This window comes from Microcebus murinus, chromosome 18, assembly GCF_040939455.1.
Source record: "Microcebus murinus isolate Inina chromosome 18, M.murinus_Inina_mat1.0, whole genome shotgun sequence".
In the NCBI taxonomy this organism is placed as follows: domain Eukaryota; kingdom Metazoa; phylum Chordata; class Mammalia; order Primates; family Cheirogaleidae; genus Microcebus; species Microcebus murinus.
The window spans coordinates 41968209-41987867 of record NC_134121.1 but is presented as its reverse complement, the minus strand read 5'-3'; the positions used below and the strand labels follow the sequence as shown (position 1 = coordinate 41987867).

The following is a 19659-nucleotide window of genomic DNA, read 5'->3' as shown; positions in this document are numbered from 1 at the left end:
TCAGTGAGTCAAACCCACCCATTGTCAGTTATCATGTCTAGATTCATGGTTTAATCTTAACTGTTCCCTTTTTAAGGTGATGATAATGAAGACAAATTTAGGCATTATCTTTTGTTCCCTACCAAGTTTATCATTGCAGTTTTAGTCAAAGTATATTATAAATCCAGTGTGTTTTATTGGCTTCCCAGTTATAAGTAATTGATCCTTATAAATCCTGTGTGGTAAACTTCAAAGCCTAATAGGGGAGACTTAACTAAATGAGTAGTAGTCTGTTGAAAGTATCCATCCACTCTTTTTAAGTCAACTTTTTATTTTAGAAAAGTTTTAGATTTACAGAAAAACTGCAAAGATAATACAGAGTTCTCGTGTACCTCCCCCCGCCCGGAATTCCCTATTATTGTCATCTTACATTGGTATGGTTCACTTCTTGCAATGCATAAACCAGTATTGATACATTACTATTAACTAAAGTCCTTTGTTAAGATTTCCTTAGTTTTTATGTAGTATCCTTTTTCCGCTCCAGGATCCCATCTGGGATCACATTATATTTAGTTGTCATGTCTCCTTAGAGTTCTTTTGACTGTGTCAGTTTCTCAGACTTTTCTTGTTTTTGAGACCTTGACCTGGCCTTCATTGGTCAGGTATTTTGTAAAATGCCTCTCTACAGGAATTTGATGTGTTCTCGTTATTTGACTACGGTTTTGGGTTTTCGAGAGGAAGACCACAGAGGTAAAGTGGCATTCTCATCACATTATATCAAGGGTACATATTATCCACATGCCTTATCACTGTTGATGTTAACCTTGGTCACCTGGCTGAGGTAGTGTGTTTGCCAGGCTTCTCAACTGTAAACTTACTCGCCCCCTCCTTCATATCGTACTCTTTGGAAGGAAGTCACTATGTGCAGTGCACACTTAGAGTGAGGATTTATGCTCCACCTCGTTGAGGGTGGAGTAGCTACATAAATTATTTTACCCATCCACTTTTTATCTATCCCCTTAGGTATCACTCTCTGGGGTCTGAAATACTCAGTATTGAACTATGTACAGAGTAATAACATGTTCCGCTGTTAAGCATAAAGAACATTGTAATGGAAGATAATAAATGTTCTTCACAACTTTTTAATAACCAAATAACCATGCATCCTCACACCATCCCTGTGAAATTTTACAGTTCCTCTTCTGCTACTTTTGATGTGCTATTTTTGCTTTTAGAAACTAACAAACAACAAATTTCCCCTTTCATAACTAAAATTAGACCTACTGTTTAGAGTATTTTCTCCAAAATTGATATCCTGCAGGACTCCAATTCATACAGCTATTGAAGATGATACTGTGGTGTTATGATTTCAATGCCGATGCCAGTTATTTACTCATTTAAATGTATATATACATATTACATAGACTGCCTATACAAAGGTACTATTTTAAATAAACTAAAATTCATAAAATTACAGCATGCATACTTTAACTCCTAAGTGTGGGTTTCTTCTGATATGGTCAGCTGATCCACAAACCCTTAACCTTATGTCAAAAATATATTTGTATACACAGGTAATTTTCTAACAAGAGTGACAATGGCCTTTTTGACAATCATTCTTATATTTTCCACTTCAACATACTGGTTCTCTTTAAAAGGACTCACCTAAGCCAGGACTGGTGGCACGTACCTGTAGTCCCAGCACTTTGGAAGGCCAAGGCGGGAGGATTGCTTGAGCCCAGGAGTTTGGGGCTGCAATGAGCTATGATCAGGCCTCTGCATTCCAGCCCGGGTGACAGAGTGAGAGAGATCCTGTCTCTTAAAAGAAAAAAAAAAGAAAGAAAAGAAAAGACTCACTTGAAAAATGTCCCTTAGACCTCAGTGTGAAGAAAAATTCTGCTTTGAAAAACTGTTTTGTGGTCACTTCCACTTTCCTATCCCTACAGTCAAATGTGTGCTTTACCTCTATAAAGTGGAGAAGATGTTGGTAAAAGATGTTGACTGGTACATCTCTGTGTACTGACACTTAAGTTTTACTATCTTACCACACCTACCCTTTAGCTCTACTTTTTAAACTTGCTTTTCTGATATATAATAAATGCATTTTTATAAGCTGTCCAATTTGGAAGAATGCAGTGTAGTAGAAAAATACATGCTGTTAAACACTCTGTATACAGGGATTAGTATTTTGTGAGTGGTGGCAAATAAACCAAGTAGTTCCCAGAGAGAACTACTCTCTGGAAGAGTGGCAAATAAACCAAGTAGTTCCCAGAGAGAAAACAAAAGTGAGAGAATTGCTTCTAAAAATTAAAAAGTTGAGTTGATAGAAGTGCCTTTTGAACTTTCTGAAGTTCCAAATTGGACCAAAAACTTTTATCATGTGAAATGAAAAACCGAGGAAGGGAAAAGAAAACGAATAAGACTTCGAATAAAGTGAGTTCTCATTGATGGTTTTCATGCTTATCATCCCCAAATCTAGACAAAAAGTTCCTCATCTTTGAAGCTGAGCTTGCCAAGACAGCAATGCAGACTGCCTCCCTCCCCCACACCCCCGCCGCCAGCACACACACACACACACACACAAAATGTGATATTACTCTCTTATTCATTATCCTGTTGAAATAGACATTTTGGAACAATTTACTGATGCGCCGTTTCCATCGGGGTTCCTGACATTCAAAAGGTGGCTGGAGGCGCGCAACTTGCGGCGCTCCGCTGTGAGCGTCCTTTAAAGCCGCCGCCAGCCAGCGCCGCTGTAACCCCGCGCACCGGCAGGTCGCCGGCTCCTGCCCCTTTCTTTCAATCTGCGCCGACGCGGCGGCCGGATCCCGGGGACTCCCCGCGCCAGGAATCTCCCGCCAGCTGCGCGCCGCGTCCCGGCGACGGCAGGAGCACGTGGAGCGGCCGAGTAGCCACAGTGGCAGCTCCAGCCCAGCCCGGCGGCGACATGGAAGGTGAGCCTCCTGCCCGCTTCTTTTCTAAGGGGTCTTTGAGAAGCTCGACCGATGTACGCAGCAGAAAGAGTTTCTTCTGAATCTCGGTTTTGCTTCTATTTATTTCTTTTGTCAAGAGTAAATAGGTATTTCAGAGGGAAAAGCGTGTCATACAGCCCTCATTTGCTGTCCCCCCCCCCCCCGCCCTTTGTAAAGTGATAACTTCTCCACAATTTTATTTCTTGGGGATTGTCAGGCATGAGGGGTCAACCCTAAATCTGCAGAGGAAGAGAACTTAGGGGCATCCCTGAAATAGCAGCATACCTGGGGTGAAATAACTAATCTTTTGGATGGTTTTTAAAATTTGGTCCATGCCCTCAGTGTCCATTGGAATTAGGCTAATCAGAGTGACTGTTTTGAATGAAAGGTGACTACTTTTTTCTTCTAAGAGTAAATGTTGTCATATGGGAAAGGTAAACTTTAAAGTGGTTGGGACTTGCAGTTCCCTTGGAACTCCATCTAATAATGAGCCTTCTTTACCAAAGGTAAAAATCAGGGACACATTTAAGAGTTTTATTTGAATTAATTTTGAAAGTCATAAAACTATCCTTGCTTCTCAAATATTTTCAGTATGTACTTCCTTGGGATAACTAAAATTCCACCATGCGATTGTAAACTTGGATAGTATTCTCAACAAGTGTGCCTAAAACCTTGAAAATGGCAGATGTGTCATAAACTTAGGGGTTGTGGTGTTATTTAGAAAAATCAGAATTTGTGAAACATTTGTTCTATTTCAAAATGAGATACTGACACCTAACTAATTACCATGCTAATTATGATAAATATTGTGAAGATTGTGGATATAATAATCTCTTCATAATAATTGAAGGATCTCTCATTGACAATGAGCCTTCATCTTTGGCAGCTTTAGTTCTAGAGTATATGAAATTATTAAATATTATGAAAAACTCACTATGGTTTAATTTTTTTGAATTATCAGGGTTTTTAAAAACTTAAAAATTTTGCACTTGGAACATTTAAATAATGGTTTATGAAGTGTAATTTTTAACACGTAAAGTTTTCATTGGCCAGGAACAGGAAAAAGAAGTTAGGCTGCTGTATACTATGGGAAAAATAATTTTTAAAAAAGTTCTCATGCTTTACTTTTTACAAATGATTAACTTAATTTTATGAAGTTATAAATCAATACGCCAACGCTGTTTTCTGTATCATTTATCAAGAGTAATGTACAGAATGGTGTAAATCCATAGCAGTGTCTCTCTGTAAATGTTAATATTACCGAATTCACTTGTTTAATGTGAAATAAAGAAACTAAATAGCATATTTTAGGATATTGGTGTCCTAACAAAGACTTTTTCTTTTTCTTTTTAATTTTTAATTTTTTTTTTCTGGATGAGGTTCTGGGGTCCCAAGAGAGGCGGATGCCCAGAAGTCGCCCATAACAAAGACTTTTAAATAAGCCTGAATGAAGACTTCCTGAAGAGGAAAGGAATGAAAACTTGTGTAGAATTTAATTCAGAATGTATAAGCTAAAGAACATGAGATTACTGTAGGCATAATAATAATAATAATAAAATAAAAGAAGAACAAGTAAAAAGTATAGAGTATGCTTAATACAAAACTTAAACATTTAAATCAAGAAATAAAAGATAAAGGATGTGAGTTTGGCTATTTTAATGTCGAGTCCTTGGGGATGGAGTATTTGATGTAGTAACATATCTGGTTTCCTATAAGCACCCAAGATTGACTAATCTAGCTCATGTTTTTGATATTTAAAATATTTTTATATCAGCCTGATATTTTGGTCTCAATCTAGAATAGAGATTTGATCTATAGTGTGTGTATACCTCTCTTAGCAATGTAAGAAAGTAGAAAACTTTATGGAATGCCTAAAGTTTTATTTTCTGCCTGATTTGGGGGTCAAATGAGTACACCGCAGTTTATTGTGAAATGTAAGAGTGTAACATTAGTCATTCCTTCAGCATATAAAATCATTTTTAAAATTCATTTATCATTTAATTCATCAATAGACATTTATTGAGACTTTCTATGTGTGAAGATGTCAGATTTAATCAGCTTTTGAAATGGAAATCTTGTCATGTAAAAACGAAGAATTAATGCATATAATAAATCAGAAGCTATAACTTCTTTTCTCACAATCTATGACCCTAAATATTTTTGATCTAAAGACTCTTTATGAATTGCTAAATATTATTATTTTTTTAAAAGATCCAGACTGAGATAAAATACATTTTATTATTTATCCTGTAACTAACATCTCTCCTGTCTGGTATGGTTGGGAAATGAGGTGGTTCACAAATATGAGTTTCATAGATAATGGCAGGTTTCTCATTGAATATAAAACCTTTTTATTTTAACAATATTGGATAGAGATCTTTTTAAGTGTATTTACTACACAGCCCACTGCTTTATAAACAAGGTACACAAAAGACAACTTTATCTTGGTGACTCTGGGTCAATGTTCTGACCATCAAGCAATGTATTGTTGTGTAATATATTCTCACAGGGGTTCTGAATGCGCCTACACCAAATAGTCCCAGAATACTGTACAATTTTTGTCTCCTTGATGTAAGCTTCTGTTTCTTACTATATGGATTTTGTGGTAGCCATATTTTTGTTTTCAGGTCCCTTTCCGCGGTCTGCATGGTGGAGATTAACAGAGGGAGAACCTCTAGGTGGTGGAGTTTACTTGCCCTCCATTATGAGGATATGGAGGACAAAATGGGAAAGTTTTAAGGAAAAAAAGCCACAGAAATGCCATGGGGTCTTGGTGGAACATAATTTTTCAAAATTCCTGTTTATGCTTCCTATAATCCAATATACTACTTCACGCTTTCATGTCTTTGCTAACATTTTCACCCCATTCCCTACCTGATTATCCCTACTCATCTTTCAAGACTCTGCTCAGACATCCCCACTGTGAGGGTTCTAGGGGTGACCTGTTTCGGATGACCTCCCCTTAGTGCCTTCTGGTGATCACCCCTCCCTAGTTCATAACTTCCCTCCACATAGGCTAAGGGCCTTTTCTTTCTGCGTATACGTATACCACATTTTATTTGAAATAGGTATTGATTTAGGTGTTTATTCCCCTTCTCTTCTTTAAGTTTCTGGAGGGCAGAGACTATGTCTTATTTTTGTGTGCTCCATGCGAAGGATAGTTCCTGGTTCATAGAAGGCCCTTAGAATTTGTTGCATTCAATTAAGAAAATAGTACTTACTGAAAAGTAGTTTTTGTTATATTTATTATAATGCATTTTATTAAATTTTATAATTAGGAGATTCGTGGTAGTAATTTTTTGATAAAACTCAGTAGTTTTAAAAGTACTTAAATTGTATAGCTGAAAAACAAAGCTTAGCAAACAAAAATGTTATTGAATATTTCTTGCTAGACTATCACTTAAAAACAAATCTTATGTATTAAATTTATAAAAGCAGATTTCAGGATCACATATTAATCCACTAAGATATGCATCAAATATGAGCAGAAGTTTGTCTTCTCAATCAGTAAGGTATAGATAGTGCCATAAAATTAGCATGAACTTTTCCAGTGATACTTTTAAAATACATTGTTATAAACTTTTCATTCATATATAAATATATATACTTATATTTATTTAGGACTAAAAGATTATTGGTAGGTTTTTTATCAGACATCCAATGTTAATAGGCTTCCATCTCAAGCTGTAGTTTCTAGACTATGTATGAAAAGAACTGAGTGATTATCATAGAAACCTGCCAGTAGTAGGTGCTCAATAAGTGTTTTTTGTGTCCTAAGAAGTCATTAATTATTGTGAAAAGAGACCCTAAACATCACAAGGCCATAGAGTTCACTCGCTATATATCCTTTATTAAATATGAATCTCTATTAACTGGTACATTTATAATAATTAGGATTTAAAATCATAGGGATGACCCCAAGGCTTTTTGGGTCACTAAAAATAGATGAAGGCCGGGTGCGGTGGCTCACGCCTGTAATCCTAGCACTCTGGGAGGCCGAGGCGGGTAGACTGCTCAAGGTCAGGAGTTCGAGACCAGCCTGAGCAAGAGTGAGACCCCGTCTCTACTAAAAATAGAAAGAGATTAATTGGCCAACTAAAAATATATAGAAAAAATTAGCCAGGCATGGTGGCTCATGCCTGTAGTCCCAGCTACTCGGGAGGCTGAGGCAGGAGGATTGCTTGAGCCTAGGAGTTTGAGGTTGCTGTGAGCTGGGCTGATGCCACAGCACTCTAGCCCGGGCAACAGAGTGAGACTCTGTCTCAAAAAAAAAAAAAAAAAAAAAAGGCCGGGCGCGGTGGCTCACGCCTGTAATCCTAGCTCTCTGGGAGGCCGAGGCGGGCGGATTTCTCGAGGTCAGGAGTTCGAAACCAGACTGAGCAAGAGTGAGACCCCGTCTCTACTATAAATAGAAAGAAATTAATTGGCCAACTAAAAATATATATACAAAAAATTAGCCGGGCATGGTGGCGAATGCCTGTAGTCCCAGCTACTTGGGAGGCTGAGGCAGCAGGATTGCTTGAGCCCAGGAATTTGAGGTTGCTGTGAGCTAGGCTGACGCCATGGCACTCACTCTAGCCTGGGCAACAAAGCGAGACTCTGTCTCAAAAAAAAAAAAAAAAAAAAAAGATGAAATAATGAGATAATAATTATAATAGAATTCTATGATATGTAGATTATTTGAAAAGTGACATATATAACTTTATTATTATTATATAATCCATCAAAATACTTTAAACCTTAAAGATCCTAATTGAGATCTGCTTTTTGCATCCAAGATTAAAAGATTTTTAAATTAAAATTTTGTTTTTTTAAAAAATTAACAGTAGGCCGGGCGCTGTGGCTCACGCCTGTAATCCTAGCTCTTGGGAGGCCGAGGCGGGCGGATTGCTCAAGGTCAGGAGTTCAAAACCAGCCTGAGCAAGAGCGAGACCCCGTCTCTACTATAAATAGAAAGAAATTAATTGGCCAACTGATATATATATAAAAAATTAGCCGGGCATGGTGGCGCATGCCTGTAGTCCCAGCTACTTGGGAGGCTGAGGCAGAAGGATCACTCGAGCCCAGGAGTTTGAGGTTGCTGTGAGCTAGGCTGACGCCACGGCACTCACTCTAGCCTGGGCAACAAAGCGAGACTCTGTCTCAAAAAAAAAAAAAAAAAAATTAACAGTGAAAAATGGTATAGACTAAATCAAAATAATATGGAGTTGATACCATATTATATTGGATATGTGTCCCATCCAGGAGATATTTAAAAACTAGGTGTTTAATAATGTATATGAAATTATAAAATGCATTTATGGGACAATACTCTTTACTCATTGTCAATACTTCAAAATCAGCTTACTGCTTGAAATTTTTTATAACAATAGAATTGGCAACATATCACAAATTATACTTATAATGGATATTCTCAGGCATATCAGGTTATTTGTGGGTTTATAATGGAGACTTTTAAGGTAAGAGAAATAGAAAACATTTCAATAGCATCATTGATGAAATAATACAAAACTATATTTTCTACTCTTGATTCTTAATTATCTAAGAATTATTTAACTATTATTTAATCTAAGAATTATCTAATAATAATTTAATATTTACTTATTTAGATTTCTTGCTTATTTTGGTCATTGATACACCAATAGCCCCTTCTGGACTGTTGATTTTCAAAGTGTAGGGATCTCTTTATCACCAGCTTAGTCCCCATAACACAGTAGGACTGCAGACATATTTATTAAATAAATTAGTGAATGAGTTGCTTGTGTGTTCAGTCATTTGACTGTTCATCTTTTATGGTAAAGAGAGGAAGGAAGATAGTGACATTGAAACTGGTTAATTTTGCTGGTTGATTTGTCAAAGATGCCGTTAAAGGTTTAGTAGAAGAGATTGAGGTGTTGGCTAGATCCAAGGGGATGAATGCTACCATTTTTCTCTAACTCAATATTGGCTCTGCTCTAGAAAAAATGATAATAGTGCCTTCTAACTTTGAGCTTTGTTTAAAAATTTTGATACATTCTTTATTTCAATGAAGCACTGCAATTTCCACAATAAACCATTTTCTCACAACAAATGTTTCTATTCTTAAAGTAGGTGAGAATAATTTATATCACTTAATTTGAGTTCTCTATCACAATAGTATCAGTTCATTTGAGAAGTGATGTTTATTTGAGAGACTATTAACTTACCAGAATGTTAGATACATCAGAACAACTTCCTATAATTCTTGTCATATAGAGTCTGTGGATATGAGAAAATGATCACTCTCACCAATCTATATATTTTTTTAGAGATTTGGATTTACATCATAGCTAATGGACAATAGCACCTGTCTGAAAACTGGAAGCTACTAATTTTTATAATAACAACTTATCATTTTTGCCATCATTAGTCTCTATCTCTGTTAAAAAAATCTATCTCAAGTTAAAAAACTATCCAAGTTAAAAAAATCACTTGACTTCAACTTCTAGCACTCATTAATAATTGTTTTATATGCTTGCATATGTAGTGTAGAGTGTAGATAGTTCCACAGATGTGCTTCAGGGACCAACTTGATTTAAATTTCATTTGAATTTCACAGAAAATTCCAAATTTTTTTCTTTTTTTTTTTTGAGATAGAGTCTCGTTTTGTTGCTCAGGCTAGAGTGACTACCATGGCGTCAGCCTAGCTCACAGCAACCTCAGTCTCCTGGGCTCAAGCGATCCTTCTACCTCAGCCTCCCAAGTAGCTGGGACTACAGGCATGCGCCACCATGCTCGGCTCATTTTTTCTATATATAGTAGTTGGCCAATTAATTTCTTTCTATTTATATTAGAGACGGGGTCTCGCTCTTGCTCAGGCTGGTTTTGAACTCCTGACCTCGAGCAATCCGCCCACCTCGGCCTCCCAGAGTGCTAGGATTACAGGCGTGAGCCACTGCGCCCGGCCCAAAATTCCAAATATTAATGCACTGAAGACTATCAATGTATAAATTTATTCTCTGACCTCAAAATAAGACTTTTTGCCAACTTTGAAAATATTAAAACTTTATATTAATATATGTGACTTGAGTAAAATTGTGGTTCTGCACTGGTCTTTTTTCTTCTGTGCATATTTGCTCATATAAAATTATTGAAGTTAGAATATTGCTAACTGTCCTATTCCCTGTACTTAATTAACTGCCTGGAAAGGCTCAGGCTCAGTGGCTTGGGATGTGCTTTTATCACATGGTATAATAATAACCTGCTCACTAACAAGGACTTGTAACTTGTTACATTGTGATTATATATTATAAAAATTTTAAATGCTTATTATAAGGTTGGGATACTTGTCTGATTTTTATTTTCAGAACTAAAGAACATGTTAAATATTTTTTAGTGATTCAGCTTTGAAACAAAGATTACTTACCATCCTTTTTCAAGTTTCTGGGAATAGTTTAATGAAAAACTATTCTGAAATAATAAGGTGAAGCACTTGCTTGTAAGTGGTAATATTTTTTTATATGTGTGCATTTTCAATTTTTTCCATATTGGCAAATAAGACAAAATACAGAAATAATTTCCATGTTGAAGTTAATTGATAAAGCTGTAATTTTCAATCCATAGCTTTAGGTTTCTACTTTTTATTTGTTAAAACAACCTTCTCATTTTTGACTTCTTAGTAATTATTATATATTTAAAATTATTATACTTGTACATTACCAACATATCCCTTTACTGGTTTTATATATGGTAATCCATATAAAATTTCATTTGAAAAAATGAAATAGCTCTTTTTAAAAGGTTTATAAACTACTGATATAGAAGCAGATGCCTTCCTACTAAATAGTTTCTGGAACCAGTATTGTCTAAGATTCAGCAAGTTCTATAGAAATTATACTGTCTGAAATTAAACCCACGGTCCATAAGGCTAAATGACTTCCTCATAACCCAGAGCTTCCTAATTCCATTCTGGCTACCACGGATGTTATGATGTACCATTCAAACTGAGAAATAGATGGCCCATTAGCCTACAGGAAACATTTGTCCAAAGCAGTTGTGTGCCAATGGAATCAAGGGGGCCAGGTGAGAGAAATTATTCATATCTGGTATGAACCATTGGTTCTCTACCTCTTTTGGTGTGTGAATCATTTCAGCAGGACAAAAGAGTTTATGGAGCATCCTAACTAACACTTTTGCTTGCCACTATAAAAACAAAATCTCCTGGCGGGGCACCGTGGCTCATGCCTGTAATCCTAGCACTCTGGGAGGCCGAGGAGGGCGGATTGCTTGAGGTCAGGAGTTCAAAACCAGCCTGAGCAAGAGCAAGACCCCGTCTCTACTATAAATAGAAAAAAATTAATTGGCCAACTACTATATATAGAAAAAATTAGCCAGGCATGGTGGCACAGTGTCAGCTACTCGGGAGGCTAAGGCAGAAAGATCGCTTAAACCCAGGAGTTTGAGGTTGATGTGAGCTAGGCTGATGCCACAGCACTCTAGCCTGGGCAAGAGAGCGGGACTCTGTCCCCCTCCCTCACCAAAAATAAAAGAACTCCTAGTTCAAATTTGAATCAGTAGGGCTAGGAGACCAGTGTGCACAAACAAGCATATAGCTTCTAAGTGTACTAAGCCAACAGCATAGTGTGCACATATCAATAAAAAGAATGTGAAGATTCTCAAAGGAATGCATATTATCTATTGCAAACATCAATAATCTAATGTGAATCTACTTGCCCCAAACATAAACAACTAGAAAATGTTTATGGGTAATCTAATTTGGGGAGGGAGGTATAATCTATATAATAGGACAAATAATGATTGAGTAAGTTGATATTAGGAATTCATATAGTGCTTATAGATCTTAAAGTTACTACTCTATACAGTGATGCTTGGTGATTGCATGATGACCTTGGTGTATTTCACTGTTAGCCATACAGTTCAGCAAGAATTAGTACTGGACACAAAAACAAGACAAAGACTTATTTTTAGCAATAGGAATGCCCTTTTATACCAAAATCTCATGTGTGATCAGATGCAAATATGGTGCTCCAAATGAGAGAGGGGGAAGGGAGCAAGAGACTACTGCTAAGCCTGTCTTCTCCCAGCCATAGATTAGCACCTGCAGCAGCCCTCCGGAACCCTGGATTTCCATAGAACATATTTTCAAAACTGCTGATACAGGCTGTTACATATTTTTTTCTACTGGTAACCTTGCATCTGCTTCTTTTTTTTGAGACAGAGTCTCACTATGTTGCCCAGTTTAGAGTGAGTGCCGAGGCATCACCCTAGCTCACAGCAACCTCAAACTCCTGGGCTCAAGCGATCCTCCTGCCTCAGCCTCCCGAGTAGCTGGGACTATAGGCATGCAACACCATGCCCGGCTAATTTTATATATATATATATATATATATATATATATATATATTTTTTTTTTTTTTTTAGTTGGTCAATTAGTTTCTTTATATTTTTTAGTACAGGTAGGGTCTCGCTCAGGCTGATTTCGAACTCTTGACCTTGAGTGATCTGCCCGCCTCGGCCTCCCAGAGTGCTAGGATTACAGGCATGAGCCACCGCGCCCGGCCGCATCTGCTTCTTTTAATCTATTTTGAGGATTACTGCCAGAATGATCTTCCTGAAATATCAAGTTACTCCCCTACTCAAAAACCATTTTAAGTTATTTCTTAGTTGGGCATTTAAGATACTCTACAATGTAGCTTCAATATATCTTTCCAGGCCGGGCGCGGTGGCTCACGCCTGTAATCCTAGCTCTCTGGGAGGCCGAGGTGCCCGGATTGTTTGAGCTCAGGAGTTTGAAACCAACCTGAGCAAGAGCGAGACCCCGTCTCTACTATAAATAGAAAGAAATTAATTGGTCAACTAATATATATAGAAAAAATTAGCTGGGCATGGTGGCGCATGCCTGTAGTCCCAGCTACTCGGGAGGCTGAGGCAGAAGGATTGCTTGAGCCCAGGAGTTTGAGGTTGCTGTGAGCTAGGCTGACGCCACGGCACTCACTCAAGCCTGGGCAACAAAGTGAGACTCTGTCTCAAAAAAAAAAAAAAAAAAAAAAAAAAAAAAAAAAAATATATATATATATATATATATATATATATATCTTTCCAGTGGTATCCTCTGTCCTCTAATGTTGTTACTGTGGACTGCTTTAGTGTTCCCTGAACACACATCACTTTTCCTGACTCCTCATTTTTTCTAATGCTGTTCTTCCAACTCAGTCGTAGCTTAAATAAGATAATGTGATACCACCCTGCATAATACTAGACACAGAGTTAGGATCCAGCAAACATTCAGCTTAGTTCACAAATCACTTACAAGGGTTCTTTAGATTCTTGCTAATTTAAGTTTGGACTGGGTACCAGCAGTATCAGCACCGTATGGGAATTGTTACAAATGCAGACTCTCTGGCTAGACTTGGTGAACAGAATCTGCATTTTACCAAGACCCCCAGAGAATTCTTGTGCCCATTAAATTCTGACGAGCATTGCCCACACTTTGAACAGTATCAGCGAAACCTGTCACCACTCTGATAGCACATGTTGCATCAGTGGTGGATCATCTTCATACATGTATTTACCATGTTTTTTGTTGTTTAAGTGCTGATTTTAAAAGATAGTTGAACAGTGAACGTTTTACAGCATTTAATTTTGACGAATCTTGTCATGCAATATTTGTTTCAGAATATAATTCAAAAGTCAGAAATTTTTATTCATTCTTCCTTCAAAAATTATTTATAGAATACCTGTTATGTGCCATGTTTGCAAAATATTGACAATACAGTGGTGAACAAGACAGACAAAGCTTTGGCCCTCATGGAATTTAGTCGAGTAAGGAAGACAGACCAAAAAACAACTAATAACAACTGAAATAATTAAAATTATGCTAAGTTATTATGAAGGAAATAAAAAGAGTGCTAATATGGAGAATAATGGTAGGGGCAAGGTCGGGGATCTCTTCTCTAAAGAAGAGGTCTGGCTAGAGATAGGAATTTGGCCATTTTCAGAACATAGGTGATATTTAAAGCCAACAGAATGAATGAGATCACTGAAACGGAGAATGTATTAAGAGAAGAAAGCTCAGGACAGAGCCCTGAAAAATACCTCATTTGATCAGGTAAAGGAGGAGAAGCCAGCAAAAGAGAAAGACAGCCAGACAGAAGGAAAACCAGCAGAGTGTGGTGTAATGGAATTCAAGAAAGGAGGATATTTCATTGAAGGAGTGAGCGGTCAGCCATGTTGAATGTGGCTGAGAAATCAAGCAAGATAAAGAAAAAAAGTATGAACTGGTTTTGGCGACATAAAACTTAACCAGTGCCCTTGACAAAAGTGGTTTCTGTGGAGTGGTGGGAATGGAAACCAAAGTGGTTAAAATGGGAATGGGAAGGTTGGAAGTAAAAACATTGATAACAGACTATTTCTTTCCTTCAGAAGTGTAGCTATGAGGTGAAGAAGAGAAATCAGTGGGGCTGTTGCTGGAGAAAAATGTGGATTGAGAGATTTTTGTTTGTTTGTTTTTGTTTTCCAAAGATGAATGATACTGACACTATCTGTAGCTAAAGTTTATTGGGAAATAAAAAGAAGATGAAAATTGAAACCTATTTTGAAATCCCAGTTCTCAAGGAAGTTTGAAGAATTAGCTATCACTGAAAATATCTTCATATTCAGTTGGCACGTGGCATGTAAATCAATTTTCTCACCATGAGAATTTTTAAGCCATATGGAGCCCATTCAGTCAATGGTTGGTGTGTGTGTGTGTGTGTATATAAATATATTTAGATAGGGTCTCACTCTGTCACCCAGGCTGGAATGCAGTGACCCAAACATATCTCACTATGACCTTGAACCTTGAACTCCTGGGCTCAAGCAATCCTTCCACCTTGGTTCCTTGGTCTCCCAAAGTGCTGGGATTACAAGTGTGAGCCTCTGTGTCTGGCTGGTAAAATGTAATTTATAAAGATTCTATAGCAGAATCATGAGAAACTCTTGAAATTCAAAGTTTTTTCAAAAGTGGGAAGATGCTGCTATAATTGCATCACTGAATTTTAGGATTTTAGATATTTGAGGATGTTTGAGTGTTCAATGGATTTTTTAAAATTAAGGAATAACATGCACAATAAAGAGCACATCTTTGTATATAGTTTTATTAGTAGTAGTATTTTTTACCTATAATACAACCTTCCAGATCAAGGAAGGGTCATTGGATCAAGATATATTTGCATCACCTCAGAAAGTTTCCTTGGGTTAATATCTCCCTTGGCCCCAAGTTGAAAACTATTCAGACTTCTGTCATCATGGATTACTTTTCCCTTTCTTGAATTCCATATAAATTAATTATACAGTATTATGCTTTTATTGTATCTGGCTTCTTTTCCTTTACTGATTTTTGAGATCATCCATGTTATTATTAATAGTTCGTTCCCTTTTATTATTGAATAGTATGAATATACCACAATTTATTCATTATGCTGTTGATGGACATGATTGTTTCTAATGTTTGGCTATATTATGAATATTCTTAATAGTCTCTTTGCTGGACATATACATATTTGTATCTCTTGAATAGATATGTAGGACTAGCATTTCTGGGTCATCATATAGGTGTCTGTTTAGCTTTGACACATACTGTGAAAGTTTCCAAAGTGGTTGGGCCAGTTTACCCTCCCACTAGTGATATCTGAGAGTTCCACTTGCTCTACATCTTGTCAACATTTGCTATTGTCAATCTTTTTAATTTTAACCATTCTTGTGGGCGTGTAGTGGTATTTTATTGTGGTTTTAATTTGCAATTTTCTGATGAGTAATAATGTTGAATACTTTTTGTTATGTTTTTTGGCCATTTGGATATCCTCCTCCCTGCAGTGCCTAAAGTCTTCTGGTCATTTGGATTTTTTGTTTTAAAATTGGATTATGTTTTCTCTTATTGAATTTTTAGGCATCTTTTATATTTTGGAAATGTGTACTTTGTCAGATGTGTATTGCGAATATTTTCTCCCAATCTGTAACTTATTTTTCTTAATCTATTTGATCAAATAGAATTTTAATTTTAATGAAGACTAATTTATCAATCATTTTTCCTTTGTGATTAAATGCTCTTTATGCCCTGTTTAAGAAATCTTTACCTACTCCAAGGCCATGAAAATAGTCTTCTATGTTTTCCTCTAGAAACTATGTTTTCCTCTAGAAGTTTGATTGTTTTAACTTTGATGTTTAGGTCTGTTATCCACTTCAAATCAATAATGCTGTTTTTGGCCCCAGTTATTTTATAGCAAAAGCTAGGCATTTTACAGTTATGAAATGAAAGTCTTAATTTGAATATGTTAGATTCGATCATTTTAGCATCAGCATTTTTTTTAAAGTAACAATGACATGAAATACTCGTTCTTCCTTTTCTCTCTACATGTTCATTTGGTAGCATGTGATATACAAGGTAAAATAGAAATATACTTTTTCTACAACTTGGTCAGGATAGGTCAGGATAACTGACCTTTCAAGGAGAGTTAATACTAGACTTTGAATTTGTTGTTTTATCTACAATTGTCAGCAATTCACCTGTGCCTCACAGTCTATAATTTCCTTGTTAAACATTTAATCTGGGGGGGGGGGTGGAATAATTTATTTAAAAAATAGGGTAGGGTAGGGTAGGAAGAACTAGAATAGTAAGGTGGGCTGTGTTTGATCTAGTGTACTTAGATAAGTAGTCTTGATATTTCTTAACCTTTACCTTAGTACAAGGAAGTTGGGAAATCAGTATTTGATGGTTAGGGGGATTACTCTTGCTATAAGGCATACTCTGCTTTTTTCCCCTCAATCAACAATAATACACAGTTGAGGCGTTTGAAATTAATTGCATCTAAAATCTCTTCTAGTTCTTGCCTTCTAAGATCTATAATCTATATAGGAAGGCATTTAAAAACATGATTTAAATTCTCTGAAACAGCAATGAAACTCAGGAGGTGAATCCTGCCTCTCTTACTGTGTCACTGACATTGTGCCCTTGGGCAATTACTTGACTTTTACATTTTTTGTCATTCTTTGTGTCTTGGAGCTTGTCCATAAAATGGGGGAAATAAATGCCATTGTACCTAATTATCTTCCAGAAATGTTATGAGGTAGAAAGGAATCTCTTTGCACTACTAGGCTGAGTGTTTGTTGCCACATTTTTTGAGGACCACAGGCACACAAAAACAGACTGAGAAGAAAGCTCTCGCCATGGTCAGGGAATTCAGCGGTAACGTCTGAGTAATAACTGATCCTTTATGTTCCCGGAAAGCTGAACTAGGGCCTGAAATGGGCATTTCAGGAAATTTGAGTTCAGCTACATTTAAGGAAGAATGCTCTTTAACCACTAGAGTTTTTCTGAAGTGGGAGGGAATAACTTCTGTATTATTGGAAGTGTCGAAGCAGCAGCAGCTATACCACCCAGTGAGGGAATATTAGAGGATGGTCAAGCATCAGGTGGCAGGAGAAGGAGGGTAAGCTAGTTAGGATAACCATTTCAATCCTAACATTCTAATTTCGTTGGTTACAGGAATCATTTTCATTCTACAGAACTGTTTTTGTAACGGTAGAATTCCAGGAATGATTGTATGTGGTGGTAATAAAGAGAAATGGTAAGGGATTTTTCAGAAACGATAGCTAACACATCTCTGCCTCATTTATTGTCCCAAGTGTTAATGTTGCAATTATGAAAACATTCTTGTAGTCAGTGTCTCAATTTCCAAAGCAGTTAAAAAGTAAAAATTGACATTTTAGATAAGATAAACTATTTTTTTTAAAGGTATGAGGATAAGGGAGTCAGTTTACTATTGTGAAGATAGAAAGGAAGATCAACATTTAGAGACATTTCTGGCAGCTGTCAGGCACCAGAACTGTTGGCAGCTGGCAAACTCAGAACAAGATTCTTTCTGAGACTTGACATTTTGCTTTCCTTTAGTGCCTGCATTTCCTACTGGGAAAATAGACCATGGAGTGGAAATATGATCTCTGAAACTAAGAGGAAAATTTTGCTAGCTAGTATTTGTAATTTAATGATAATTATTTAATAGTACAGTATAGAAATGAAGGCATATTTATGACCCATTTGAGTTAAAAACATGGTTACACTTTTTTTTGCTAATGTAAATGTTTGGTTTTGTTCATAAATAATTTATATTACAGCTAAGAGGTAAAACATTCACATGTGAACTTTGATGAAATACCAATTAACCAAACTCCTGCCATTTCACAGTTTAATTTTATTTGTAATCTGCACCTTTTCATTTGGCAGCATATGAACTGCTAGACTATCTGAGAAACTCCTTGGTATCTTAACAAAAATTCTAACTGGTGATTTTTTTTTTTTCCCACATGTCCTCTTTGCCAATGAAAAGAGAATCTGAAGGGATAAAAACAAATTTGAAATTGTCATCTCTCCGAAAGCATGTGATGAAGGCTTGTTTTCCATACTGGCAGAAAACAATTTGAGATTGCTAGTATAGCTATGAATAACTATCAATAGTAGAGTGCTGTGGAAAGCTACAAAAGAAATAACCTTTAACTTTTACAGTCTGATATATTTGTCAGCTCTCACAGTAATAGAATAGTTATGTCCTTTAGAATATTTGTTATTTAAAGGGTACGATGTTAGCAGAATACACTTATGATTTAATTAAACCTTAAAACGTATCAGGGTATGGATTATTTAGTTGTGAGAAGGACAGAAGTGCAAAGATATGAAAGAGAGTTTGTTAACTAAGGTTTTCTGCTAGATTACAGCTTTGGCTTTTAAAATGAGATAAGAAAATGGTTTTATCTAATGAGACCGAAAAATCCTGATGAAAACATGATGCTAAATATATATTTGTACACATACATGTAAGTACAGTTTAAAATATTTTATCTGGATGTTTGGCATCTTGTGGTAGGGTCTTTTTGCCCTCTGAAAAGTCACATTAATTTTTCAATCAGTGAAATTTGTAAAGTGTTTTGTATGAAAGGTGCTGTCTAAATGCTTAATTTCATTGATTACTGCATTAATTAAAACCACAACTTTTTCCTGAAATTCCAATGGCGGGGTTTTGGAAGTAATGATTGAAAATGACCATTATTACACTGTTTCTGGTATAATGTTTTTTAAAGTTTTAGTTGATATTTAAGTTTTATATATGGTTTGATTTTCTTCTTTTCTCCTGATCCAGAGGGGTTTTTTTTGTTTTTTACTTTCTAGTTTCTAATTTATTTTACTTCATTTAAGAATACATATTATTTTTAATTGACAGATCATAATTATATGTATTTATGGGATACATATAATGTTTTGATATATGTATATAAGCTAATTCACATATCCATCATCTCACTTACTTATCTTTTTTTGTGGCGAGACATTTGAAATTTGCTGTCTTAGCAATTTTGAAATATATAATACATTATTATTAACTATAGTCACCCTGCTGTGCAGTAGATCTCAAAAAAACGTATTCCTCATGTCTAACTGAAACTTTGTACCTTTTGATCAACATCTCCCCATTTCCCCCACCCCCAACCCTTGACAATTGTCATTCTACTCTTTCCTTCTATGGGTTTGACTTTTTTAGCTTCCACACATATGAGACTATACAGTATTTGTCTTTTGGTGCCTGGCTTATTTCACTTAACATGATGCCTTCCAGGTTCATCCAGGTTGTCAAAAATGACAGAATTTCCTTCTTTTTAAGGCTGAATAGTGTTCCATTGTGTATAGATACCACATTTTCCT

The 19659-nt window shown here is 36.2% G+C and overlaps 1 protein-coding gene across 1 annotated transcript in view; it reads left to right on the top strand.

Annotated features, from left to right (window-relative positions):
- The first annotated feature begins 2607 nt into the window (after window positions 1-2607).
- IKZF3 (IKAROS family zinc finger 3) overlaps window positions 2608-19659 on the top strand; it is a 96355-nt gene continuing 79303 nt past the window's right edge. The window contains exon 1 of the mRNA XM_012765887.3: window positions 2608-2933. Coding sequence (XP_012621341.2) covers window positions 2927-2933 — 7 coding nt within the window. The 5' untranslated portion in view covers window positions 2608-2926. The remainder of the gene's footprint in view (window positions 2934-19659) is intronic.